Source organism: Cuculus canorus, chromosome 20 (assembly GCF_017976375.1).
Source record: "Cuculus canorus isolate bCucCan1 chromosome 20, bCucCan1.pri, whole genome shotgun sequence".
NCBI lineage: Eukaryota > Metazoa > Chordata > Aves > Cuculiformes > Cuculidae > Cuculus > Cuculus canorus.
In genome coordinates, this window is record NC_071420.1 from 7,462,988 (window position 1) to 7,490,908 (window position 27,921).

The 27,921-nt window shown below is 55.7% G+C and overlaps 1 protein-coding gene across 3 annotated transcripts; it reads right to left on the minus strand.

Moving 5' to 3' along the window:
* TMEM132E (transmembrane protein 132E) lies at window positions 1–27,921 on the minus strand. 3 transcript variants are annotated; one of them, XM_054085323.1, is made up of 10 exons: window positions 27,283–27,921; window positions 26,919–26,973; window positions 13,127–14,024; window positions 12,027–12,167; window positions 8,244–8,436; window positions 7,856–7,999; window positions 3,891–4,096; window positions 3,041–3,320; window positions 2,768–2,959; window positions 1–2,336 (listed from the first exon to the last, which is right to left on the minus strand). In XM_054085323.1, exons 2-10 carry the CDS (start codon window positions 26,971–26,973, stop codon window positions 1,308–1,310), a joined length of 3,138 nt encoding a protein of 1,045 aa, XP_053941298.1. In that variant the 5' UTR covers window positions 27,283–27,921; the 3' UTR covers window positions 1–1,307. The 3 variants fall into 3 exon arrangements, with proteins under 3 accessions (XP_053941298.1, XP_053941299.1, XP_053941297.1); XM_054085324.1 differs by having other exon boundaries at window positions 27,762–27,915; XM_054085322.1 differs by lacking the exon at window positions 27,283–27,921 and having other exon boundaries at window positions 26,919–27,083.

Consider the following 27,921-nt stretch of genomic DNA (forward strand, 5'->3'; position numbering starts at 1 on the left):
GGTAACTTCCAATCCAGGAACAATCCGCTGCCAGCCTCTGTCTCCCCCCTCCAGCGGGTGATGCCGAGGGGGCCCTGCCCCCACACATTCAGTGCCCACAGGTACCAACGCGCCGCCCAGTCCACCAAACCTGGTACCCAGGTGATCCCCACAGGGTCAACCTGACTGAGGATGCTCTGCACTGGGCTGGCAGATGGGATGGCCCTGGGCTGCGGAGCCTCTCAGGTGAGCCAGAGGGGCCGGGAGCTGCCACCAGTATGGGTTGACCCAGGGAGGCATCGTGTTATGGCAGTCAGAAGGCACCGTGGAGGCTAAACCTGGGCTCTGGGCATCCCTCCAGGGTTGGCACCGGGAGACCCAGGCGAGGTTCAGTTGTGGGTGTCCCCACGACGCCTCCCAGTCCCAGAGTCACATCCCAGAGGGACAGAACCCAGGCGCTGGCCCTGGAGGTCCCACAGCTAAGAACGGAGGGAGAGGCAACGGCAAGCAAGTTCACAGGCAGCAAAAACTGAGCTGGCTGCCCCCAAATTGCCCCTGCGCGGGGGCACAGACCTTCCCAGGCAGCAGGGGAGAGACAGCGCAGCCATAGACGGTTCCCAAGAGATGCTCCTGTGGCAAACGTAACTGTCACCAACCCGCAGAGCTCACGGCAGAGGGAGCGAGGCAAGCCAGGCGTTGGGGTCTGGGATGCAGCAGGCAGTGGGGACAGCGGTGCCCCGGACCATGACCATGGGGCAGCAGCTCTAGGTCAGGGAGCCTCCCAACACCCCAACAGCTGTGGGGCTGCAAATCCCTGAACCAACACTCACCTCCAAATTGTGCAACCGAGTGTAGCAAAGGCAGTGGGGTCCCTTCGGGAAGGCAGACCCCCACCACTTCCCCACGCGGCTCCTGGGGCAAGCAGGACATCTCCCCTCTTCAACCCCTGCACAGCAGGACCCACAGCACTGACTCGCCCCGCTCACCGCTGGACACGCGCACCGAGGTATTGACCACATCCACCTCCCGCCCCTCAGCGCATCTCCCTTGTTGCCCCCTCGCCACACCCTGGCGGGTTGGGTGGCCACAAATATGCTGATGGCTCCTCTGGGAAAACTGGACGGTAAAGGGCAAGAAAAGAAAAAGGCTCCCAGGGGTGTCTTCCGACGGGGTGAGGAGGACACGAGATGTGCAGAAGAGGAAATGCACAAGAGCGAGCCGAATTTGGGTCTCCAGCCCCGGGAAAGCAGCCGGCGTGCAGTGACATGGTGTGGCGTGGCACAGTGTGGCAGCCCCCTTCCCTCCCGCCCCATCCCCTCTCCCCTGCGTTAAGCGATCTCTTTGATTCTGCGGATGTAGTTGTGAAGTTCTTCGGGGTCTTGCAGCCCCATGTCCTGGCAGACCCACTCCAAGTCCTCCTCATCAGCAATGGGGATGGAGTTGTAGGCCAGCTCATCTGAGGGCAGCGTTGCAAAGGTGGTGAACTTTACCCGTTTCCTTTTGGAGGTGGGTGAGTTAAGTGGGTCCTCGCTCTGGTCCCGTGTGGAGCCCCCCGAGGAACCGTCCCCGCGGCCGTGGACCTGGCTCTGCACGCTGGTCTGTGAGCTCCCGCTGCTGTGGTGATCCCCGTGGCAGCAGGTCTGGACGTTTTCCAAGGGGTTCCCAGGGCTCTCAGGCTGGGGAGAGAGGTCATTATGAGCCCGCAAGGGTTGCCCGTTGCCCAGGAAGACCCAGTGGTGGGAATGGTCCATGTTGGTCTGGCCTTCAGGTGGGATGCGTTTGTGCCGGTATTTCAGCACAAAGACAATGCAGTTGATCAGGAAGACCAAGATGGCCAGACAGAAGACACCCAGGAGAGCGTACATGCCTATCTCCAGGTCTGTCAGACCCCTGGTCACCTGGACAAAGCCAGTGGGGATGGTGGGGAAGTCCTCAGTGGGGTGAGATGCACTGGACATCCTACTGTCCTCGCTCGGCTCTGCTTTCCTCTCCACCTCTGCCCGCAGGGTGGTGCTCGCCCCTGTCTCTGCCAGCCCTGGCTTGCTGGGCACGTGATCGTAGTCATAGGTTGGGTCCTCCTCTGATCCAAAGTGGACGCGCACACTGGCCAAAGCTGTGAAGAGCACACTCTTGCGCTTGGTCTTCTGGCAGCTCTCACAAATGACCAGCTCTGCCCGCAGCAGCTCCCCCGCACCCTCGCTCTCTGCCACCACCAAGGGGAATGCCCGGTCCTGAGTCACCGAGACCACCTTCTCGTCCAGGCTGCTCACCACCAGATTGTAGTCCCTGGGGTCGTAGAGGGAGAGAGGGGCTGTGGTGCCATCGCTGTAGGAAATCCACAGGCTCAGGAGTGCTTCCTGTGGGACCAACACGGGCATGGGTTACCCACCACGATGCCAGTCCCACCTGCACCCACCCATCTCTCATCCTTTCCATCTCTCCATCCAATTTGCCCTTTATCCCTGCATCATCCTTCTTGTTCCTTCCAACCATCACCTAGTTTTCCCCTTTTGCTTGTTCTTACCTCAGTTCTCCCCATGCCCTGAACTGTATAGGATTCCTTCCAGACCCCTTCGTCTCCACGATTGTGTCCTGTCCCCAGGCTGGGCAGGGTTGGTTCACAGGTTTGTGTGAAGGTTTCGGGGTGTTTGGGGGACAGCAGGTGCTGTGGGGGTCTGGCACGACCACGGGCAGGATTTGGGATGGTGGGTTTGTAGACAGAGCCCTCACCCTACCGTAAGTCCCCACCAAGGTCCTCCCAAGCCTGAGTGCACACCCTTGGCCTCACCTGCTTGAAGAAGCTGAGGATCTGCTGCACGGACGTCCGGGCAATAATGGTGTGGCTATTGCCGGGACTGGGGTAGAGGGACAGCGAGAGGCTGGAGACCACCTGGGCCTTCAGGTCTGTGATGCTGACCTTCTCCTCTGCCACTGTCACCAGCGTCTCACCCAGCACCGCTTCCATGAGTGGGGATATGACCTGCAGAGGACAAGGATGTCTGTCACCATCTGCTACCTCCAGCCAAATTGACGGAGGGGTGCAAAGGTGGCTGGGGGTTACCTTGAAGAGCGTGGTGCCCGGCTCCCTCCCGGCCAGCGTGAAGCTGTCCACCATGTGGGCCACCCGCGGGTCATCCACACGCATGAAATCACTGACCAGGTCAGTGACCTCCACCAGCCAGTCAGGCCCCAGCATGGTGACCACCTGCCCCGTGCCCTCTGCCGCCGTGGTGTGGAACTGGGTGAAGACCTGCAGCGTGGCATGCTGGTACTGCAAGGCACAGCCCCGGCTCTGCTTCCGCTCCTCCTCATCGTCCTCATGCTCACTGTCCCGTACCGACCTGAAGGATGGGGCAGTGGGTGAGTAGTACTACCAAACTCCTCCCTGCTGCAGCTCTTCAGCTCTCCCAGGAAAGACAGGGGTGGCCAGGCAGGGAGAAATGCAAGGCCACCTCAAGCATGGGAAAAAAAGCAACGTCTCCTGGCCAAAAAGATGCCCATTGTCCATGAGGTCTCCAAGGGCTTTAGCAGCACCTGGCAAAGGGGGTCACTGGCACCTCTGCCCCCTAACCAGCCAAGAGGACAAGATAGCTCAGGTTGAGATGGACACCTGGAGGTCTCTGAAACCCAAAGTAGGGCTAACTTTACCATTGCCAAGGATAGATGTTCCCCATCAGTTCCGGCACTTGACCACCCTCATTGTGAAATTTTCTTCCTTCCATACAAACATGCAACTTGCATCCATGATCTCTCACTTTTTCACTGGGGAATTCTGAGATGACTCTGGCTCCACCATCTTCAAAATACCCTCAATAAGTAGCTGAACAAGGTAATTGGACACTCACAACCACCTTCCCTTTGCCTTCTCCAGGCTGGACAGACCCCAGGTGCAGTGGCCCCAAAGCACCCACCTCCTATCCGACAGGATGGGTACCCTCCAGCCCTTCACTTGGCTCAGCCGGGCGTCCGAGAGCTCGATGTGCAGTGGCAGTTTGGGCACCCACACTGTCATCTCCAGTGGGGCAGAGAGGTGCTCGTAGGTGAAGGTAACCCGGGCACTCATGGAGCCCCGTGACTCCTTCCCACTGACGAACACGTAGTCACAGCTGCTGGAGACCTGGGGAGAAGAGAGGATGGGGGATTGAAACGTTCCTGCAGACACACCAGAGACCCTGGCAGGAGGCTGCCTGGAGGATGGAAAGTGCTGGAGTAGGAGGATTTCACAAGGCATGTACCAGGTTCAAGGTGGCCCCAAGGAGTGGTGATGCTCTCTCCTCCCCAGCAACCCTGCTCAGAGGCACGGCCTCACACCCCCCACATCTGGAACATATATTTCCTTCCCGCTGATCCAGTTCTTCTGCCAGCCCTTGCAAGCACCTTCATTTGGTGCTTCAGCTTCTTCAGCCACCACACTGAACTGTACCCCATTACCACGCTTGAGCTAAAAGGATTCATGGATGCTTCACAGAGGCTGCAAACTGCTCTTCTTCAGATCTGCCCAAAATATCCTCCACCCACACCCAGAGGGCACAGGCAGCGAGCATGGACCAGCTGCGTGTCCTTGTGCAGGTACTCAATGCTGCCTCATCCCCATCCCTCCCGCTAACCCCAGGAAAAGCTTCCTAGAGTCCATCTGAATCTTCACGTTCATCTTCTCTCTCTCTCTTAATTCAGATTTATGCAAATGCCATTAGTTAAATTTGCTATAAAACAAATATGTCCTGCGGGGGCCACTTATTACCAACCAATTTGAGTCAATTAAGGAGCTAAGAGGATACCACTGCAGCATCACCCATGTTTCAGCTCAGGCCACCAGAGTCAACAGCAGCTTCTCCTTCCCAGCAAGGGCGGCAGGAGAAAACCAGGCTGGGGAGGCTCCAACCTCACATCTGCAGTGGCTCTATGGCCAAACCCCAACCTTCTTTCCCCACTCCTACAGCATGAGAAATTGCATTTGAGTTGTTTGCCACTGGGAAAAATATAACCTCTTTGCTTAGTCAGCAGCACAGTCGCTCCCTCAGGTGCACAAAGCACCTCAAAAGCACAGAAAGGCTAATTTCCAACAAGCAGCTCTCCCACGTGTGTTCTCTGATGGCTGATAAGGAGTTGAGTCCATGCTGCGTGGTAGCTGACAGCAGAGGTAATAGCATCACCATCTTTCTTCCCATTGTATTTTTGGGCACCTGTGGTCATTCAGCTGTAGGAACTTTGTATTTCCGAGCCCATGAGCAAGGCGTGACTTCTAGAAAAGCTCCATGTTTTGGCCACAAGAGCCAGTCGTGAGGCATCTGTGGTCCTCGAGGCTAGTGGAGGAGGCAGAGGCAGGGACCTGGGCTCCTCGGGAAGTCCCTGCTCCCTGGGCATGGGAGGGAAGTGCCATGCAGCAGGGTTTGTTCCTCGTCTTTGTATGAGATATACCAGCTCAGCACATCTGAAAAGATAATCTCATCCCTGGTGGGGTGGCATCTGAATAAAGATGAGCTCCTGGGCAAATCCTCCAGCAACGGAGTGCTCTGAATACTGTGCCATTTATCACACTAAACATGATGGGCTGCTGCTTGCATCACCTTAGCTACTAAACCCCCACAGCATTTTCTTCTGGGGACCACTTGCTTTGTAACTGGAGGGGTTAAAACTACAACAACAAAAAATCCCAGCACATCAGGCCTGTTCCGATGATGGAGTGACTGCAGATGAGCTTTTAAATGAAGCGCACACTTGTTTGGAGAAAATTCCCAGATTTACAGCAAGGCATTGCGAAGTGAGGCACTGAGGTCTTCCCAGACTCTGAGCCAAGACACCACTTGCTCTGCTTCCGTGGCCAGGAGCTCCCTGCTTGGCATAGCCTCAAGCATGGGATCAAGGGGATGCATCTTCTCCAAGGGCCTTGGGAGTGGGACAAGAGGTCCCGATGGTGGCCATCGGTGATTACGGTCCCTGAGGCTGCAGTGCTACTGAGCTGACTTGGTCCTGGTGGACCCTCAAGTGGATGTGGATGGTGGGCTCCCGAGAAAGGTTCACACAGCAGGTGAGGTTAAATATCTCCCATTGAGCATCGCCAGCAGCAGATGTAGCCCTTCCACTCCCTGCACGTCCCTTGATACATACGCAGTGCCCAAGTTCACAATGAAGGCAGGGAAAGGGGATAACTTCTATGCTACTTTGAGTGATGAGATCCTCCTTTTTTGGGCTGAGCACAGGCAGTGCAATGACCTACGTCATTGCAGAAGGGGATGAGGGTGACAACTCCCATCATCTTTCATGGGTGGCCCTGGCACCATCACAGATGTGTACACCAGGACATTTTCCCAACATGTTACACACGAGAGCAAGCACAACTGAGCCACAGGCGGCATGGGGAGAAGCAGCTCACCAGCCCTCCTTCATGTTAAATTATTTACAGTAACAGATAGTGCATCCCACTATGTAAGCTTTGATTTATGTAACAAGTTTATAGCCCTGACATTGTAATCATACTCCCCAATCTCAGCAGGTAACTGAAAGCTCCCTGGGAAACAAAAGCTCCAGCACAAACACAAAATAACTCAGCAAGAAATTGCACAGGGCTCCGAGCGGTGAGCAGGATCTGAGCAGGAGGGAAGCTGGGGCCAGAGGGCTGCTCCATGCATTATTCATCCCAGCTTGTGTGCATGCGCCTGCTCCCCCCCAGGTCTGGGGACAGTGTGTAAATAGATTTATGAGAAGAAAGGCAGCACATTAAACAGTTTAAGTGTCTTGGAGTCCATCCTGAAGTGTATTATTGCTCCAGTGTTTTATCACACTGTGGAGGACCGGTCTCCATAAATTAAACCCAGTGCTGTAAATCGCACAGATGGGAATTTTAGTCAAGAACTTGGGTAAACAGTTTGTGACACCAGCTGTCACCTGTCCACACACCCACGGACCGCCGGGGACAGCGAGTCCCAGTGTGGCCGGGGCTCTGCCCATTAGCCCTGGCTCGGCTGGGAGAGCAGCCGGCAGAGGAGGGGAGAAGGGACCATGACCCCTGGCATGTGGCTCCTTGTCCAGCAGGGACACGAAGAGGGTGGGCTGCCTGCGTGCATGCAGGGAGAGGGGTGGGAGGGGTTTGCGTGTAGGTAACGATGTCTAGGAGTGGGTGAGTGGGTGGGTGGATGAATGGATGGAAGGAAATAGAATAAAATAGTGGATGCATAGAGACAGTGATAAAAAATGTATATGGATGAATGGCTCTGGTGATGGAAAAATCATGGCTGGATTTGAGAACAGACTGCTGCCTCGGTGGCTGAGGCGGATGCGTGAGCAATCACTACTGCTGCAACAGCCCACCGTTTGTTGAGTTGTCTAATCATCTAAGATGCTGACCATCTTGCTCATCTCCCTCAGCCTTGCTTTAGCCTCCATGGTCCCCAACTGCCTGGCTCGTCCTCCCTCACTGGGGCCAGACTCCGGCCTCAGCCTGAGCTCAGCCCAGCATCTGATCCAAACAGGAGATAAACGTCACCCAGAGGCGTGAGTGAAGCTGCTGATGGGAATGTGCAGCTCACACTGTGAGGTGACAATATTTCACCCTATCAGCACTAAGTGCCACGACAGCCCATAGTTACTGCTGCTTCCCGGTGCCAGCCTGCACAGTGACAGAACGCGTGCCCTTTCCAGGGACAGCGACAAAGCTTCTTGTCCTTCACCCAACAGATTCCAGGGAGAGGCACATGTAGATTAAAGCCACTGAGAGGATGGTGCTTGGCATGGGGTGGGCTTGTGCGGCCAGCTCAGCCGCAGCTCAGCCACCAGCCCCGGCTCATCCAGCTCCAGCCTACACTGCTGTGGAGGTCAGCACCCCTGGGGGAAACTCAGCCCCTTGCTAGGCTCACAAGAGCCCCCTGTCCACACCCACCTTGATGATGTCTTCGTTGTTGGACTTGCACTCAACCATCGCCGAGACGTCCACAATGACACCACTCAGCTCAATAGCGATGACCTTCACAGGGATGGCGACTGTCCGCCCCGTCAAGATGGCCGTATTGATGATTTCTGTGTCCTGAGGACACAAAAGGGACCATCATGTTAGAGGACAGCATGTCTCCTCGGGGCCAGACCCCAGTTGGCGCCTCTCCCGCTCCAGCCCTGGGGCAGAGGAGGACTTGTGGGTGAGCCGGTGGGTGGGATATATGGATGTATAGGTGCTATGGGGCAGATGGACCAGTGGGAGATCCCTCAGAAGGACCTAACCCATCCCCAACATTAAATCAGATAAGCTAAGCAGAGGGCAGGGACCCACTCACCATGGCCAGGGGCACAATGGCCCGGATGTCCCTCTGGATGACTGTCAGTTCCGTCACCACTTTCTCCAGGTCAGGTGGGGGATTGCGGCCGCGGTAGTCAATATGCCACATGATGCGGCGTGTCACCGACTGGCTGGTGAAATTCTCCATCTCGAAATCCAGCTGCATGATCTCAGAGGAGGAGTCCCCGTCCCTGGACAGGGGGACAGGAGGGGTACACGGTGAGCTGGACACCCTGGGGCCCACAGACACCCTAGGATCAGCTCCAGGTGGATCCCTCTAGTGTTGCAAAACATTCCCAGCTTGTTCCTTCTCACGGCCCTCACGCCTGTTGTGGGGACAACGCTGTGGGTGCCACCATGATGTTCGTTCTCAAACACAGCAGCCTGGATCCCACCCCCCACCAGGGGCTGCTGCAATAGGAACCTGCAGATTCCCAGGGGAACGTTCCCAGTAGGAGAGAGAAATGTATTTCACTGCCTCTCCCCAGTGGGAGAAAAAGCTCAAGGGCTCAAGTGGGTGCTCTCCCAAAGCCGTGGGTGATGAATTATGACAAGGTGAGCGTGTGGTGGCCATGGCCCTGGGGGATGGTGGGTGGCTGCAGGCGCTGCCCTCACCTCACCAGCTGTGCCTTCCCAGCAATGCAGTCTGATTTATCACCCCAGGCTGCTCCCACCAGCACACTTGTCTCCCTTCGGTCAAACTCCAACAGTCCCACACCCAGAAGGGCAGTGGGCTTGGCGACAGCAAGTATGTCTCTACACAATAGTCCATCCCAACTTGTTCATTTTACAATGGCTTCCAAGGACATCACAAGGGGAAACTGAGGCACAAGAGAAAGCAGCGCAAGCACAGACAGCAGATGGGATAACACTAAGCCAGGACTCGGGGCAGGACTGTGCTTCAGTCTGCACAGGCAGCCGTGGAGAAGGGGGAGGCAGACAGGACCTGCAGGGGATAATGGCCCCGAGACCATCAGCTCATTAAAACCCCACACATTTAATGCCGCTGCTGAGGTCAGCGGGACCGAGAGCTAACGGAGAGGGAGCGAATTCTGAGGCATCCCCGAGGCAGGATGGGATGGAGAGGCTGCATGCTGCCAAACCCAGCACACAGTGCCAGCCTAAGAGGACTGGGGATCGCAATCCTCTGCATCACGGCTTGGACACAGTCCGACAGCACCGGTGTAAATCACTCTTACACCTCATCTCTACGAGTAAACTTCCCCAGATGTGATCCTGCCCTCTCATCTGTTTCCAGTCTGCAAATTCCTTGGGGTACTCAGGGTTCAACCCCCATCTCCTCCCCGAGTCAAACTTCTCCAACGCTCGCCCAAAATGGAGCATCCCCAGGGGACACCCCAGAATGTCTGCAAACCGCAGAGCCACCATAAGCCCTTCCAGAGGAGGAAGGGGAACGAGGAAAGATAAAATCCCTTTGGAAGGGGAAGCCGGGGCTGGCCCTACTCTCAACGCACCACATAGCTATTGAGAAGCTCCCATCAATCCGGGGATGCAAGATGCAGTTATGTTTCTCTCTGATAAATATCTAACGAGTGAAAGGAAGAGGAAGAAAAGAACAAAAAACTGGAGCTGCTCCAGGCCACAGCCCTGCTCCTGCAGCAGAGACGGCGGGCTGGGCAGCAGCGTGGCCATGCGAGAGCTGGTGGGGTCCTGCTGAGACCTTGTTCCCCCAAGGCAGCTATGGGGGTGCAAAGGGAATTACCAAAAGCTACCCGGTCTGAAGAAGGGGATTGGAGTGCTCACTGCTTCTCCCGATTCAGAAGTCTTAACTACAGCTGCAAAGAGACAGGTTCAAAGATGAGCCGGAGCTGCAGCTTCATGCCAGAGGCAGTTGGGCGCTGCGACTCCTTGCCATAGAGTGTCCCTAGGCACCCCAGGAGCCCTGCTAGGGTTCACCCACCATCTTCTGCCCTCCCTGAGCATTATCTGCTCTTAGCCACAGCAGAGACAGGAGATGGGCTCCCTAGGATGGGGCAATAACTGAGGATGCAAGCTCTGGGGTGCAAAAAAACCCCAATATTGGACATTATCACCCCAAAACTCAGAGCCCTTGCCACCTCCCAGCACAGCCGGCACTGACAAAAGCCCTCAGAGCCTTGTCAAAGCAAATTCCGTCTGCGCAGCCTGGAGGGCAACACGGCTTTGAGTCATTCATACTTTCCATTCCGTTAATATTTGATGGAGTTGTTTGTCTAAAAGGTGATTGTAATCACTTTAAATTCATCCTCCATCTCTAACCTTTCCAGGCTGATTTGTAGCAGTGGTGGCAGACAGGGAGAGGGGGGAAGAGGGAGAAGAGAGGATCTCACTGCCAGCAGGTCTGGCAACCACATGCAGGGACACTGGGGTGGGATGGAGGGGCTCGTGCCCTGCGGACACTCCGGTGTCAGCCACGGGACTGCAGGCTCGGATGCTGTGGTTGCATTTCGCCTCTGGAATCCATGGTGTGGGGCAAAGTAGATTTCACTCTCCAAGTGAAACTGGAGGCAGTTTCTGCAGGTAGCTTTTGAGCCCATGTTCAAAGCAGTCAGAGCAGGGATATAGAGAGATATCCAACCCAGAGGGCAGGAACAGCTGGAGCACATCAACTCACTTTAACCCAGCTCCTCCCTTTGTCTCCCTTTTCTCAAAGACACAGTGATGGAGATATCACAGCTTGGGAACAACTGTTTTCCAGCACTTCAGAGTTTTTCCTGCTGGTGGTTTTGATCCTGTGCCCATCCCCTGCCCTTGATCATTGTGTCCTGCCCACACGGTTGCCAGGAGAAAAGCCACCCCTTGTCCTTGCAGCCCCCATGCACGCACAGGCCAGTCCCACGTCTCCCCTTCTCCAGGTAGAGTAGCCTCCAGGTTTTAAGCTTGGCTTTGCAGGTCCTTGCTCCTTCACATTGTTTTAATTTCTATCCGCTGGACACTCCTCAACTGACCTAAGCCTTTCCCGGAGCTCCAGGAACAGGTATCATCCTCATGTCAAGCAAAACTGTCTCTGCTCATCTCAGGTGCTGCCTTTGCTTGTGCTCCCCATCTGACGCTCAACCATCACCTTGCGGTCCAGATGGGTCCTTACCTGGGAACTGCTCCCCTTCCTTCCCAGGTGAGACACCAGGATAGTTAGTGAAGAGCTGCTGCCTCTCATGGTATTAAAACTTCTTTAAAACCTAAATTACTTACACTCCAAACTACAGGATCCTTCATGGCTTAATATTCAGACCCAAAATCCACCACACGTATCCACCAGCATCCAACGCAGCCAGGCGATCCCAGCTCAGAGCCAAGGATGCAGCCACAAACGTACATATGACTTACGAGCGCATCGCTTGAGCCCCAGCTTGGTCATCTGTGTTGGTCACAGAGCAGATCCCACCTGAATGCACCACCTCAAGCAGCCGTCAGGCAGATGCTTGTCCACTTCAGGCCACAAAACCCACCTTCACGTGCCCCTTAGCCAGCTCCACAGCGTTGGCCAAGGTTGCAAATACCACACAAAATTATGCTCCTTCACATGACAGTGGAGGATCTACCACAACTTCAGCTGGCCTGAGGGTTTGACCCTGAAATTTCTCATTCCCCTTCAGTGCCTCCAAGTCCCACGGTCCAGGCTGTGCACTACGATGCCTCAGTTTCCCCTGTGAGCACCCACATGGCACCATAGCCAACCACGCACCCAGGGTAGGGGCCAACAGAGAACTGTGCTGGGCCAAACCCCAGCAATTTCCTCAGCCCCGCTGGTGCTACGGGTGGGTAGAGTGTAGCCCCTTACCTGGGCCCGGCACCATCCATCCTGGCCACATCGACAGTGGCGGTGGAGTGCTTGCCACCTGTTAGAAGCTCCGAGCTCACTAGCCACTGCCCACTCCTCGACTTGGTGCTGAGCAGGTTTACGCCTTTCTTGGCCTTCACCCTGTGGAAAGTAATGGTCAGGGCCAAATCCTCACCCCCCCAAGCACCCCTGGACCCCACCAGGCACTCTGCCATGAGCACAGAGGGTCTTTTTGCCCCTGATGCCTTCTGGTTGTCAGAATATCCTTCTGACTGACAGCAACAGCCACTAGACTGAGCGCATCCCAGCCTCCCTTTCACAGGGTTTTATCATCATCCCTCCTCCATTAGGAGTTTCCCAGCCCCAGTGCTGTCCTGTGGGACAGTGACATCTTGGTGAGGCTGAGCATCCCCGGAGCAAAGGACAGGAGACGCTCAAGTGCCATGTCCCCCATACCGGGGCATCGCTGCGGGTCCAGTGGCCGCAGGGACACTTGTAAATGCCTTTTGAAGAGCTGTGGCCAGAGCTTGTTCCCCCCGTGCTTTCGGCCACACAGCAATGAGGTTTTCCCTGTGCACCTCCTGGTACTGAGGTGCTCAACACCTCCTGCCCACCGCTCTATTCTGCTCCCACCCTGACTCTGGGGCAGGATGGGGGGCATATAGGGAGCCCCACTCCCTCCGGAGCAGCCCCATGGCCATGTCACACATTGTCCCCAAAGTGGCTGTGAACAAACCTACATCCGCTAGCAGGACCCTAATCCCAGTACAGCCGGCAGGGCAAAGGCATCAATCCATAGTGGCAATGCAGAGATGGGGGGACACCCTGGATGGACAACCTTTCCCTTTGCTCCAACAACCTCCCATTGCAACGTCCCATAACAGTACAAAACAGCATGCTGTCTGCTCCTCTGTCCTTCCTTCTTTTCCCAAAGACCTGCCAAGATTCTGTCCAGTTCCTGGCAGGTTCCATAAATGCAACGTACCTTCCTCATCCTCTCCTCCATTCCAGACCATGGATGCTTTCACACAGCCCAGTCAAAACAACCACCTCCTCGAAAGGTGGCTGATTCCAGGGTGGGAGCAGCCCTGGGACGTTACCTGAGCGTGAAGTGCTCCACTGTGGAGTTGGACATCAGGTAGAGAAGGATGCTTAGCACCTCGCCTGGCTTGAGGGGCTTGTCCGGCAGGCGGATGAAGACATTGCCATCCAGCCGATGCTCCTGCATGGGCTGCCCGGCTGGGGGCTGAAGGAGGCTGATGCTGCCAATGCGCAGCAGTGGATGCTGTGTGGGACCCTCAGTCCTGGCCCCCCCAGCCCCACGGCGTGGGATCATCTCCCCAAGGCACTGGCCGGCCCCATCGGGGGCATGCAGGGTGTAGTACAGCTCTGCTTGCTGGCTCTCGCCCAGCACTTCCAGGCTCTCAGGGCTCTTCCGCCTGCCCAGTGGCACGGCTGGGGGGCCAAACCAGGCGTGGGGCAGCTCTGCCTGCACCAGGCACGTGGCCAGACTGCCCCGCAGGCGACACGAGCTCTTGATCTCACGGGTGTCACGGAAAGCATGGAGCTGCACGCAGGGCAGCCGGTCAGTGACATCAAAGTCATCCCAATCCCGGCCAGCTATGTAGAAGAGCACTTGGACCACGGGCTGGTTGGCCACCAGCTGAGGCTGGATGATGAAGGCGCGTACTTTCCAGTTGACGGTGAGTCGATCAGGGATTTCCAGGGTGCTGGAGGGCTGCAGTTGCTCCTTGGGCAGCACCAGCCCTGTGCTGAAGGGCCCCAGGGTGACATTGAGGATGGGTAGCTCCTTGGTCTGGAAGACGACGAAGGGCTCAGCACGTTGCAGTGGAGTGCTGCCGTTGCCCACCGGGCTGGCTCCCACCTCCTTGAGGAAGAAGGCCAAGCGGGTGTTGGACAGGCGGTAGCTCACGGGCAGTGTGACGGCGCTGCGCGGCTCAGCAGGCTGGGGGCTGGGGGCTGGCCCCTTGCTGTGGGCTGCAAAGGGGATTGAGAGTGGGTGTTAGCGCAGGGCATCCTCCCCAGAGCATCTCCCAAGCCCAAGAGAAGGGAGAGCAGAACCTGGTGGGAGCAGGCCAACCCCATGGCAAGGAGGAGATGCTGCTTCAGCCCCTGGGCCTCTTGCAAGGGCAGGAAGAGCCTGGCTGAGTTTCTCTCCTGAAAAGAAGAATGCAGAAGACCTCCCGGGGGACGCTGAACATTGCTGTGCTTCCTAGAGGGCGGCTCCAGCCTCATCAAACTCACTCTTGGGACAGGATGGGGTATCTGACTAGAAGGAATGAGCAGGGGCTGCTCAAGGCTGAATCAGGGTGTGTTGAAGCTGCATCCAATCTCAATATTGCCTCTGGAAAGCCCAAAGTTCTGGTGACCCACCCCAGCACCCATGCCAAGGCACCAGATAAAACAGCACAGACCCACGGCATAACTGGCTACATCCCTGCTTCCAAATGTGCGGAGAAAAGGATGCTGAGTTTCTCCAGAGGTTCATTACCAAAACTTAGGCAGGCCTAGGTTAGTTTTTGGCCGGCAGATGCCACCAAGTATCTATGATCAAGGCTTTCCTCCTGCTTTTAGCTCCCAGTTCACACAGGGAAGGTGGCTAAACCAGCTCCTTCACCCCAGACCCACTCCGTCCCTGCAGGCTGCCCGTAAAGGCAGTGTCACAGCTGGTCTGTCACCCACCAGCTCCCCAGGGGTGCCACCCACACGGTGGGTGCACCTTGTGCACCAGGGCTGGCCCAGACCCAATTTTTCCAAGCACAGACATGACCTGGTGGAAAACCTATGACAATGATGTTGCTGCCACCCTGTGCAAACCCGAGCAGCACCCGGGTTTTACAGTCCTTAAGGAAATACCTTCTGTACCTCATTTGGACCATTTTGCACTAAAAAAAAAAAAAGAAGAATAAAACACCATAGAGGCAGAGGAGGCAGCTCCTGCACAGGCAGCGTGCACTGCCTGCTGGCCATGCGCTTCCCCAGGGGCTGGAGCTGCCCGAGCCCCTCGCAGGAAGGCAGCTACCCCGCTGCCGAGACCAGCGAGCGGAGAGAAACCCCATGAAAATCTTTCTGCTAAAGCAGATGCTGTAAAAGGCGGTCAGTGCGGAACCCAGCTGACAGCACGCACTGCGCTGGCAGCTGCGGAGCCTGGAAGACATCTCAAGGTCTTTGCATCTGCCAGCGGCTGCCAGGGATTCCCAGGGGGCCTGGGTCGTCTCCCTCCTCCCAATCCCAGCTCTCCGCCAGCTCCCTGCACCCCTATTCCTGGTGCTGATTGCAACTGCTCCCAAGTGGCTCCCCAGGCAGGGGAGTCCAAATTACCCATGTCAAGCAAGCAGCAGCGAAAGGTGTGGATGTGACGGCTCAGCTCCCAGGAACAGCTCAGCCCCATCCCCAGAGGGAGGCTTTTCCAGGCATGGCCTTGGCCAGGTCCCTCAGGGCTGAAGGGGAAGCAGAACCCCACAGCGCACACGGGGAGCTCTCTGCTGCGGGACACGTTAAGCAGCTTAGAGGGCTCGTAAAAGGATAAGCATTCGATACTGGGACGGGCAGCATCGCAGCTATCCTGCCTGGGATGAAACTTGCCCAAAAGCCAGGCAGCAAATTTGCCAAGGCTGGGCAGACCCCAGAGACACATCACTGGTGAGACCACCGTGCCAGCACCGCTGTGGTCACAGGTCTGGCTCCTACCAAACTAACCCTGCTCGCCACCAGCTTCTGAGCCTTTCCTATTTACTGGCTCCGTTTTCCCACCTCCTGGAGAGCCAGGTGTTGTAGGAGGGATGTTGAACCCCAGAAAGCACCCACGGGTGCCACTCAGAAATAACCACCAGTGAGGGGCTTTCTGCTCTTCTGGCTCATGGAGATTGCTTTCTGAAATGAAATATGGAGGTTTGGATCCTCCCTGCATCCCGGTTGACACAGTCACGGCTGCTTCTGCCAGCCCCAGCAATTAGAAAAGGGGATTTTTTTCCAAGGCACGGGATTACTTGTGGAAAAGGATGCACCAGCTGGAGCAACATGAGCCTGACTGCTTCAGCGAGGTACCGGCAGGACCAAAGGATGCACAGGCAGCCAGGGAAAGAGACTATGTTTAACTGACTCATTGAAATAGCATCAGTTTTTATCCTTTAAAAATCTCTGGGATTTGGTGAAGGATCAGGTCATTTTATGAAGAAAACGTACCCAAAAAAATACCTGACTCAATGCTCAGCACAGCCCCAAGGAAACCATTGGGATGCTGCAAAATGCCTGTCCTTCGAGTGTGGGGACGGGAAAGCCTCGGTGCTGCCCAGTGAGCACCCAACCGCCTGCTGGTGAGGGGCACCCACCGTTTCCACTGCGTGGGGAGGGCAAAAGCAGCCGGTTTTGGTCTGCAGTTTCGCACCCAGCCCCAGCACGTGGCAGAGACCCGCAGCCCAAACCCCAGCAACCGGCTCCTTCCCCCTCCTCGCCATGAGGATTCTCTGATGGCAAATAAAGGCTGTGCACTGCGGGAGAGGAGGTTGGGTGGGGAAGGAAAGCCCCTCTCCTCTCTGCAGCCAGGCAGGGCTCAGATGTGTGCAGGGGATCCTGCACAACTCAGATGAGGCACCACAGTGCCAAGCTCTGCTGTGGTGGGGACACCTGGGGTGGCCCCAGCACTGAGCCCACACACAGACCTGCACCCTGGCCATGCCAGCTGGGAGAAGAGAGGGGGGACAAGCTGGGACGGAGATTAATGCGACAGTCATGATTAGTTCAGCACAGGCAGATTGCAGGCACCCAGAGAAGCTATTTCCTTCTGCAGACAAAATGCATTTAAATGATGCTATAATCTGTCGCCAGGAGGGGGACAGGACTGGCGTCTCCGTTCCTTGGCCATAAACTAATCCTGCAGGAAGAGGGTCTAAACCAGCCACGTTCATTCCAGGGTGAGTTCCAGGAGGGTGGATCACAGCCCAGCCCAGCCTGAGCCTCTGCTGTGGACAGAGGGTGAGGAGGGAAGGAGTAGGGAGGAAGGAGATGCACGAATGTACAGGCGCATGGCTGCTGGCTAGCGAGCAAGGAAGAAAGGGAGGACAACGACGGACAAAGCAGCAGAGAGAATGGAGGGTGCATGGATGGATGGATGGATGAAAGGAAAGGCAGATCAGAAATGGCTGGACAACAAAAGAATAGCTCTAGAGAGAGGGAGAAGACATGATAGACGGTAGGATGGATGGACAGTACAATGACTCAGGAGATGGAAAGATGGGTGGAAGGAGAAAGGATGAATGATTCTATGATTCTATGAATGGACAGATAGAAGGATGGATGGATGGATGGATGGATGGATGGATAGCACAACCGCTCGGGAGACTCCAGTCCCCATTCCACCGACCCCATCCCCTGCTCTGGTTTCTAGCAGCTCCTGGAAGGAAAGGTGGCTCTCATGCCCCCACATCTGGCTGGGTTTGAGGGAACAGAAGATAAGCCCTGGTCACTGGTTCTGCTCTGTGGCCCACTGTGGTCAACAGGATTTGTAGCACCTGACCTGCATTCCTGGATTTATTAGGCCATAACAGAGGGGACCATATGGTCCTTCTACCCTCACAGCTTGTCACCGCAAGCAAAAAAGCAAATCTTTGTGCCTGGCCAGGCTCTGACTGACCCAGGGGCTGCCTGGACAGCCTTCCTCCAGGGTAAGGAGCCACCCTAGCCCCACAGTGGAGTGGGATGGGATGGGACAGGACTCCTATGTGCCCCCTCCTTCCCACCCACAGCAGCCTGCAGGGAGCTGGGGTGACCTGCAACCCACAGCAGGGAGAGGGAGGAAAAGAGGGAGAAGGAAATGCACAACTGCCAGCAACTTCCTCGCCAACCCCCCACATCTGCCCAGCCAGATGTGCCCCACACTGGCCACAGACGTACAGCCAGATGGGCTGAGCTGCTCCCCCTACCCACAAGGGCACGTGGGGACAGTGGCAGCACCCTCCAGCCCTCCCTGAAAACCAAGACCACCCCCCAGGCCAAGGGATCTTGCTGCAGCAAAAAGCAGCAAAAAAAAAAGCCCCCTGCTCATCCTCCCCTTAGCGAGGAGCCCACTGTGGGGTTTTGGTCAGCATTAGCCACCTTCCTGCTCTGTTCCTGCTGCTTGGGAATGCTGGGGTCAGACAGACTGATAGGCACACGGAAAAAGTCTGACAGACAAGACTGCACGTAGCTATGGCTGGTGGGCGATGCTGTCTTTTTCACCTTCCTTTCTTGCCCCAAATTCCCAGCAAACAGGGCCCAGAGGGAGTGCAGCTGAACCCCTCCATTCTGCCCCCACTGCAGCCTTGCCACCCTGTCCCTGCTCCCGCTTATTGTGCTGAAGCTGAAGAGCCTCCTCTCCCATTTATCCAGCACCGATCGCAGTGCTGAGCTCCAGCTTAGCCCCAGCCCCAGCTGTCTGCCATAGGGATCACTTTAGCCACACTCCAGGGGGGATCTTTATCCCAGCTTAGCCTGTGGGATGTGATGGGGGGGTCCCAGCATTTATATTCCCACTTAGCAGGAGAAGCACTAGAGGAGAGGTTTGAGGTCATGTCAGGAGGGTTAAAACCTCTGCTGATGTTAACGGGTGGCACTGGGGGGTGGATGTATCAATAGACCAAACATAGCTCCAAGGGCGATGCCAAAATACCGATGACACGAGACACCACCCACTGCCAGGCCACCGCTACGTGCCGTGGTCAGAGCCCACACCAGCCCATCGCAGCTGGGTCCTCGTGGTGGTCCCACCTCAGAGCAAACCACAAAAGGTGCCCATAAAGCAATGACTTGAGCTGACATGATGATAGAACCCTCACTCACTAAATCCGTGTGAAGGGCTGCAGGGAGGGATGGCGTGAGGGTGGCAGGGAGCTATATTACTGTCTCTAGCAGGGTGCTTCACGCTGGCTCAGGATTCCTTTGGAGGGGTTTCAGTGGTCACCAATTGCTAGGATTCAGCCACCAGCCTGGCCACAGGATGAAAAGACCCACAAGATTTCATTAGTGGTCCAAGAGGCTGGACACACGCCCTGGGACTCTGCAAACGGCAGCAGCCCAGGGCACAACTATCATCAGTTCTCTGCAAACCCAAGCCAGTGATGCCGCTTCTCCCAACTACAATGCTGCTGGCACTGCCAGCAACGCTGGGACCACCAGTGTCCCCATTCTGCCTGGATCCAGCCCCATTTCAGGGTGACAAGCTGACAATCCTACCCCTGAATCAAGGAAAAGAGGGCAGGACATGCCACTGCCTCAGTTTCCCCACAGGGGCCAGCATCCAGTTGAGACAATGGGGTGATAGGTCTGGCCAAAACATGGACAACCAGAGGACCATGGCAAAATCCTGTAGCTCCTGAGGAGGAAGCCCAGCCTGGCTATTCCTCACCAGGCCACCAGCACAGTTGTCCCAACTGCTGTTTCATTTCAAGCTGGCTTAAACCCATCCTGATCCCCCTACCATCTTGTCTATGCCGGCAGAGAATTCAGAGCCCCAAAATCTGGTGGTCCAGGTTTTGTCCCCACAGCCATCAGGGCCAAGAGCAAAGGGGAAACACAGGCAGCAGCAGCCTTAAACGCCAGGGGTGCCACACTTCTGGAGCTCTGACATCTGGACGTGCCAACAGCTGGATGCTCCATCTAGAGGCAGCCCCACCTCCCAGAGAATCATAGAATCACCAGGTTGGAAAGGACCCACTGGGTCATTGAGTCCAACCATTCCTAACACTCCCTAAACCATGTCCCTCAGCACTTCATCCACCCATTCCTTAAACACCTCCAGGGAAGGTGACCCAACCACCTCCCTGGGCAGCCTCTGCCAGTGCCCAATGACCCTTTCCATGAAAATTTTTTTCCTGATATCCAGCCTGAACCTCCCCTAGCAAAGCTTCAGGCCATTCCCCCTTGTCCTGTCCTCCGTCACTTGGGAGAAGAGCCCAGCTCCCTCCTCTCCACAACCTCCTTTCAGGTAGTCGCATTTTGACCTTCCCTACCTTGGCTCTCTACCGATTCCCGCCACGTTACACTCTCACCGACGGGGGTCAGAATCTCCAAATATCCTAAAATCAACAAAAAGATGAAATGGAGGCCTCCATGCCTTCAACCTCCACCCAAACCTGAGCCCTAACACATGTCCCACTCTGCTCTGTGCTTCAATACACTTAGAAAAAAAACAGTAATAAAACACGAGCCCATACTAGAAAAGACAAGCAGACCCTTCACGGAAACCTCCAAAATGTTTCTCAGCAGCCAGAGCCTTGAAAATGCTTTTTGGTGACATAAAAGACAACTAATAATTGTTACAAATGCAAAATTACCATGGAGCAAGGAGGCACCCAGCTGCAGCCATGGGAAGAAAAGGATGCAGACATGGAGATGCTCCGAGCCCCCAGCTCTGCCCACAGCTACAGCAGTGATGGAGCGACGGAGCTGGGAAACCCCACAGTACCAAGGACTGGAATGCTTACTCTAGGACGTTAAACCGGTCCAGGCTTCCCAAAACCAGCCCAGAGTAGGAACTGAGAGGGTGCTGCCAGGAAAAGCGAATCAAGCCTTCCTGTGAGCAGCGGCACTGGCTCCGAGCGGATTCTCTAGTGTCTAACACAGTGTTCTGCTTATGCCTGGTGGACACTGCTATGTTCTCCTTCCTTTTAGGTCCTTGAGATTTATCCAGCTCCAAAAGGTCCAGCCTGGCTTCACTGGCAGAAGCAATAACAGAAGAAATGCTGGTGGGACCCAGCTCTGGGCCAGCACACAGCCTGTATTTTGGCACCGGCAGCACTAAGCAAGAGAACCATCCTAGCACTACACCAGGCTGTGGTGCTGAGGTCTGCATTTCCCCCAGGAAATTATTAAAAGGGAGGGGAGGGGGGGGAAAAAACAGCAAGGAACCTAAAGGAATAAATAAATATGGCCTAAATGGGATGTGCTGTGCAGAAGCACAGCCTGCCATAAATTCCTGGAGCAGGCAAGGCTTTTACACGGCAGCTACTTTACAGCAATTTCCACAAATCACGGCGAGGGACAGGCTAGGGGACAGGAGGAGAGGGCCTTTACAGAGGAGAAAGAAAAATGAAGAAATTAATTAAAAGGGAGGGAAAAAAAAAAAAAAGAAAAGAGGATGAGGAAGTGCCTGACTATGAGCATCCATCCACAGGGATGGCTGGGAGCTCCGAAAGGCAACGGTGGTGGGGAGCAGCCCCAGGATAAAGCTGGCAGCCCCTGAATCCCCAGTTCGTGCTCGTGGTGGGTCCTGGGCTGAATTCCTTCTATAGCAAGTTCCCCTCATGCCAGGAGCTGGGAGCAGTCCCCAGCAGCAGGTGGGCACAAATGGTTTCACTAATGAACCCCCCTTGGGGAGGCAGAAGTGGGAGGACAGGCAGCAGGGCAGAGCCCTGAAGGCTGGCCGGAGGAAGCAGGGGCAGCAGCTTCCAAGGGAGAAACCCTTAGGATGACAGTGTTGGGGTGGATGTAACGCAATGACCAGCCCTCCTGCCCCCCTCCAAAGCCACATGTCCTGCTCCTGTCCCAGCTGGTAGCAGGAACATTCCCCCAGCACCAACTACACCTCGCGGCTGTGCTCCCCCACGGTCACAGCCAGCCCGGGCTGTGCCGAGTGACACGTTTCAGACTGATTAGACACCGATTAATTTTTCCTCCTGGTGACATGTGTTAGGCTGTATTTGGAGCCGGATTCAATTCCAGAGGCACTCAAGGAGTGCAAGGAATTGCACATAAACCCAGCCCAGCCTCGTGGCCTCAAAAGCAGGGACAGGGACAGACACTGGTCTGGGGATTTCACCAGCGCAGGACTTTGCCACCTAGCAAAGCTGCCACTATATCAAACACGCAGGGCTTGAATATACCCCCTTCCTTTTCGATTTAGCTGGTACTCAGAGACAAGTGCATCCAGCAGCCACAGTTAGCCGGCAGCAGCAGGTATTGCATTTTCAATTAAGAGGGAAAACACAGCTTTTCCTTAAAAAAAAAATAATTCTCAAATTAATATTCAGCTTTTGCCAGTCCTGGGAAAGAGCCTAGCCCAGCTAAGCCTGTTTAATTGTTGCAAAACCTGCCCAGTTAACTCTTGCAGGGGCTGGGAGGTAAGAGCACCTGCAAGGGGGGCAGAGAAGGCAGGGAGAGGGGCTGGGGGGACGGTCAAAGCCACCCTAGTAGCACCCTCTCAAGGGGTTAGCAGAGCTATTGTCATATCAAGGATGGCAAACATGCCCAAGCAATGGGATAATGCTTGCCAGCAGGAGACAGTAGCTCCATCAGAAGATTTTTAATCGTCTTGATTATGGTATCCTCCTGGATTGCAAGAGCAGTCAACAACGCTGACGCACCCAGCTGGTGGCAAGGGATGTGTGCCCAGTGGGGAGCTGCAACAGGTCCCGCAACAGCTTAAAAAAATAAAGGGACCAGTCCCCAGAAGAGCCACATCCTGAACAACAGCCTCTGCATCCCAAATCCCAGAAATGCAGGGAAGAGGAGACAGCCCGTGAGTTCCCCAGCCTGCCCAGCTCCTCCACCAGGGTGGGGATTGATGGGCCACCATCTAATGTTGCTGGAGGACCCTGAACCTCCCAATTTTCAGGGCAACAGTAAGCACCAACCTCCCCATGTCTTGGCAAGGAGCACCAGGACCTGCCTCACTTTGCACCATTAAACTGTTTCTCTTTCTGGTGTTGCACACGGACAAACTTCCTGGGAGGCACCCCATCCCCAAAGGCACTGCTGGAGTCCCTGGCCCATCACTGCGCATCCCGCTCCAGGAGCAGCCACCTCCCTCCCCAGGGGGTTGCTCATTAGCAGAGCCATGTATTTAATAATAAAAGACTCTGATTAGATTAGCAAGAGTGACCTTTTCCAGATGGATGGGATGCTCCTACGGCAGCAGCGACAGGCGCCACGCAGGAGGGGAACACGCCGCCAGTTTGTTGATTACTCCAGATGCCCATCGTGGGCTATTTCGGCCAGGCAATAGCAGGAGGTGAAAAATAAAATAATCAGGTTATGCTGTATAAGCACCCCTTGTATCACCTCCCCACATCTCCCCAGATGAGGCCACATCCTGATGACCACCTCCTTGTTAGAGCGTTGGGGACTACAGGAGGGGATGGAGATGGGATGTGCTGGTGCAACACTGAGGATGCTTTGCAGGGGCTCAGTCATCCTTTCCTCTTCTCTTAAGGATGCCAAGGGTCTGGGTGAGGAGGGACCTCAGCAGCCAGTCATGTTAGGGTGAAATAAATAGTAGCGCGTAAAAGAAAAAGCAAAAAACCAAAATAGCCGGTTTCTAAAAACTGCTGAGCAATCCCCCAGCTCGGGGTAGGGGGATAGTTACTGCCACCTGACGTCCTGCCTCTGTGTCTGCCAGTGATGCAGCAGGACTGACCGCAGGGTGCAACACGATGCACACACACAGACACACATGCACGAGAGGACATCTCTGGATGAGGGTATCGAGGCACCCACATGTCTTGAAATCCTCAGCACCGAAATCATTGCTCAGAGGATTTCCATTATGCTACCAATAGCATCCCTCATCCTTTTATCTTTCCTCAACAACACTAAGAGGATAAAACGGGTAGAAGAAAAAGCTATTTCCTGGTGGGGTATCCAGCTTCATGGCCCCAAGTCCCAATACAAGCATCCTGCTGGGATTTAAGGTGTTGGGGTGAGATGGAGTGGACCCTGGGGTCACACAAGAGCACCCAGGAGGATGCTCTTACACCTTTTGGCTTTCGGCTCCCAGGCATCCTTGCCTGACCCCTTTTCTGCAGCACCGAAGGTAAAATTTGTGCCAGATTTAACCCAGCTCAGAGGCCGGATCCTGTCCTCTCACCTGCCTGCCAGAGTGAGGAAACCGCGCATTGCCTCTTCTCTGCTCTTGGCTGGAGCCAAGGATGCTCAAGCGCTTCAACCCCTACCAGCATGGCCAGGATGGGGGCTGTTCAATGTGTAAACACTGGGTGTATGTTCCCAGTTTGGGCGTTAAATGAGCAAGCACTGGGTGTACTTTCCTGGTTCGGCAGCGAGTAATTGCACATCTCCACCTGCTGGTCTGAAAATCCCTGAGCCAGGAGATGCTTCTGAGCCAAAAGGGGATAGGGAGGTGGTCCATATCTCCCCCCAACCGATGCTGGGGTGCATTGGCTGGAGACCCCATCAGGGATGAAGCAATGGGCACTGCCCTTCACCCCCAACCACACACCTGGGATGTGCCTATGATGGGAAGAAGTAGTGGGAGATACAGGGAGAGCAGCACGGCCCCATCCCCAGTGGCAGTGAGATGGAGGCAGGGGGGGCTGTAGGATCCAGCACAGGTACCCATGCCTGCCTTGCATGCTGGGACTGATGCTGAACAACCCCACCCTCTAGATGACTGCTTCTTTGCAAGTGCTGCCTCAGGGAGAGGGGAAACTGAGGCACACTGCGGGGACGAGGCTCAGCAGGCAGCAGAGAGAAGACACAAGGATCTGGGTTCAACCCCACAGACAGCACAAGTTATTTCACGAACTGGTGGGTAAATCTCCTCCACGATGTATCCCAAAACGGCCCTTGCAGCCTCACAGCACAGCCACGCTGAACACACACCAATGGCATCCCCCAACATGCCACAGCCCCGGGGGTCCATCTCCCCACCCCTCCTGCAAGCCCTGGGGCCACCTTGGGACCATCACCCCCCCCCAGCAGTGCCAACAAAATAAAAACCTTTCTGGAAGCAGCCGATGTGGGGCCGGCAGCCAAGCAGCTCCCAGAGTCCAGCGGGGAAGAAGCTGGCACTGAGGATTGCTCTTAAATAAAAAACAAAGGTAGAGGGAATAAAAAAACCTCAGGCAGGAAGGCAGGGCGCTGCTTTGCCACCAGCTGACCCCTGTGGACTGCCCGAGTTATTTGTAAGAAAGGCTGGGAGAATTAGGACTCTCAGCCTCTTTTAGCAGCTCTCTCCGAGACCTTAATTTATCTAGGAAAGGCCAAAGTGGTGGTGAGGGCAGCTATGCATACTGAAATGAGCCCAAAAACTCCTGGCAGAGGCTTCTCTCCCCACGGGCACCAGCATCCTCCCACAGCAGAGTGGGGTGGAACCCCCTCCCTGTATCCATCACGGGCCACCCCCACCTGCTTCATCACTGCCATGCGGACCCCCCATCCATCACATCTCCCAGCCCAGGAGCCAAACCCAGCCCTGGGATAAACCGGAGGCTTGACCCACAGGGATACTGGTGTCCCAGCAGCAGCAAGGGGGGTTGGAAATGCCGGGGAGAGGATGAAGAGCAGGGGGCCCGCATCCAACCCCCCCGCACCAGAGGTGATTCCCGATGGATTGCTTGCACTGGATTCTTTCCCATCACCTGCCAGAAAAGCCGACAGCAGCACACTCACCGTGGGGAAGCGCGACCCAGACAGCTGAATCTCATCCAGGGGAGTAGTAGAGGAGGGGAAGGAGATGATGCTTCCCTGCTGGCTCCCAGATCCTTGCCTGCATCCCCCCCCTTGAGCTGGTGGTCCCAAAGAGGAGAGCTCTGCTCAGCAAATCCTGCAGCACCCCAGGAAACACCCAGTCTCGGGGTACAGGGAGGCAGTATCTACCGCATCAACGGTTTGCTATGGAAAGTTGTGGGGCTCGCCAGCCTGGAGCATCTCTGCTCATAGTTTTTTTTCGGAGGAGAACCCTTCGCCAGCTCCCCACAATGTTCAGAATGTACCCCCTCTTTCTTTTTTCATCATGAGTGAGCAGCTCCTCAAAGAACCTCAGGGAGCTACAGATGCCCAAGAAAGTCATGCCTGAGCCCCGAAAGCACCTTGGCCATGGGCTGCCTGTGCAAAATGGAGCAGAGCGCATTCCGTGGGCTGCTAGCGGGGGTCTCGTTGGAGCAGGGCCCCTGGGACACGCCGAGCCCACCAGCAGGAGCAGTGTGAGTGGCTCCCCTTAAACTGCAAGCAGCCCCCCAGCTTTCTGTTCAGCCAAGCCAGCTGCCAGCAACACTGGCTTCGGTTCGGGCATCTGCGGGGCTTGGTTTTACACAGAAACCATCCCAAAAAAAACCAACCAACCATGGGAAGTAGCCCCGTGTCCCTCAGGGTGTGTGACCTCCCTTGGGCCACCAGAAAAGGCCCTCAGCAGCAGGTGCTGGTGTCCCCAGGGCTGTCACCGGGGCAGGCTGGGATGTCACCGCAGCTTGGCAGTGATTTAGATGCAACTCAGGGCATGTGAGCGAAAGCAGCGGAGCCCCCCCTCCTCTGCCCAGGCCGCAGGAAGGAGGCAAACCCCTGCTCCAGAACACACGGGCGAGGGGGGGATCATAAAGAAACAGAGGGATGGCAGCGGCTGCACCCCCATCCCCGCACCCCAAAATGATGCCTCCTCGGCAGCTCTCGCACTGTAACTCAGCGCAGGCTGGGAAAGTGCTTGGGTGTGGGTCTGGGGAATAAACCAACGGATAATAGCGGATAAAGCCTCTGATCTCCAGCTAAAGCAGCTCTGTATTAAGGAGACAAGAGGCGGCGGGGGGGGGGGATACACACACACAGAAGCCCCTTCATCCATCCCCCCCCCCGTGCCCCCCACCACGGCCGGGTTAACAGCCCTATGTAAGCGCCCACAAGCACAAGCTGTCATTTTATTAAGCCAGAAATAAAACTCTAATCTTTACCCATTTCGATGTGGGGGATACACACACACACACACACGCGACACACAGCGGACCAAGGGATGGGGGTGTAATCCCCGCTGGGCACAGTGGGGTCGCCATGGGGGGGTCATGATGGGGAGGGCTTGAAGGGGGAGATGGGTGAGACCCCCTGCACGATGCAGATAACACACATCATCTATCTATCTACCGATCTCTCTCCTCCCCATCCCGCAGCACTTACCGGGGAGCAGCAGGGAGCAGAGGCAGCAGAGCAGAGCAGCCGGCCCGGGGTGCATCTTCTCCGGAGAGGCCATTGCAAGGTGGGGGGGGGGCAACCAGAAAACCGGGCCCCGAGCCACCCCCGTGGCATTAAAAAAAAAAAAAATCAATAAAAAGAATCCAAACCAGGCACAGAAAAAAAGAAAAAAAAAATTCCCTAAATCCAAACACGTGCGAGCAGGGAGCAGCAGCCAAATTTGGGGGGCGGGGGGCCGGCTCAGGTTAGAGGGGTTCTGCCCTCCCCCCCAGCTCAGTGAGCAGAAAACCCCATGTCCGGCCCCCCACCCCTCCCCATCCCACACCCCAAAGCTGTCGCACCCACACACCCCCGCCTGTGTCTGGAGGGAGAGCGGGGAGCGCCCAAGCGGCGGGGGCGGGTCCCCCTCCTCCTCCTCCTCCTCCTCTTCCTCCTTAGGAGCCGAAGGGAAGAGCACGTGGAACCCCCTCCCGAAAAAAAAAAAAAGCAAAAAAAAGAAAAGCTGTGTGGATGAAGGATGATGCAGGGCTAGCAGGTTGCCAGAATAAAAGATGCACAAGAATAAAAATAAGATCTCCAAGCGCGGTTCTTAATATATATAAAAAAAAAGCTGAATTAAAGAGCTCCCCCAGGGAAAAAAAACACCAAAACAACAACAACAACAAAAAAAAAAAAACCAAAAACAAACACGGCAACAAAAAAAAAATGCAGAACCCAAAGGAGGCGGGTAAATAATTAATTCCAGGCAGATGTGATTAATCAGGGGCAGGAGCAGCTCGGTGGCACAGTCCCCGCATCCGAGGCGAAGTTGCGAGGACTGGGGCTCACCCGCTGCCCCCCTGCGAGGGCTGGAAGAGGGGGGACCCCGCCTCCTCTGCCTTCCTCCCCGGATTAAAGAGAAGGATTGCAACCCCCCCTGCTCGCAAATAAAGAGAGGGTGCCTTGGGAAGGCTGCAAGTTTGGGGGGTTATGCCTCTCGTTTCACCCC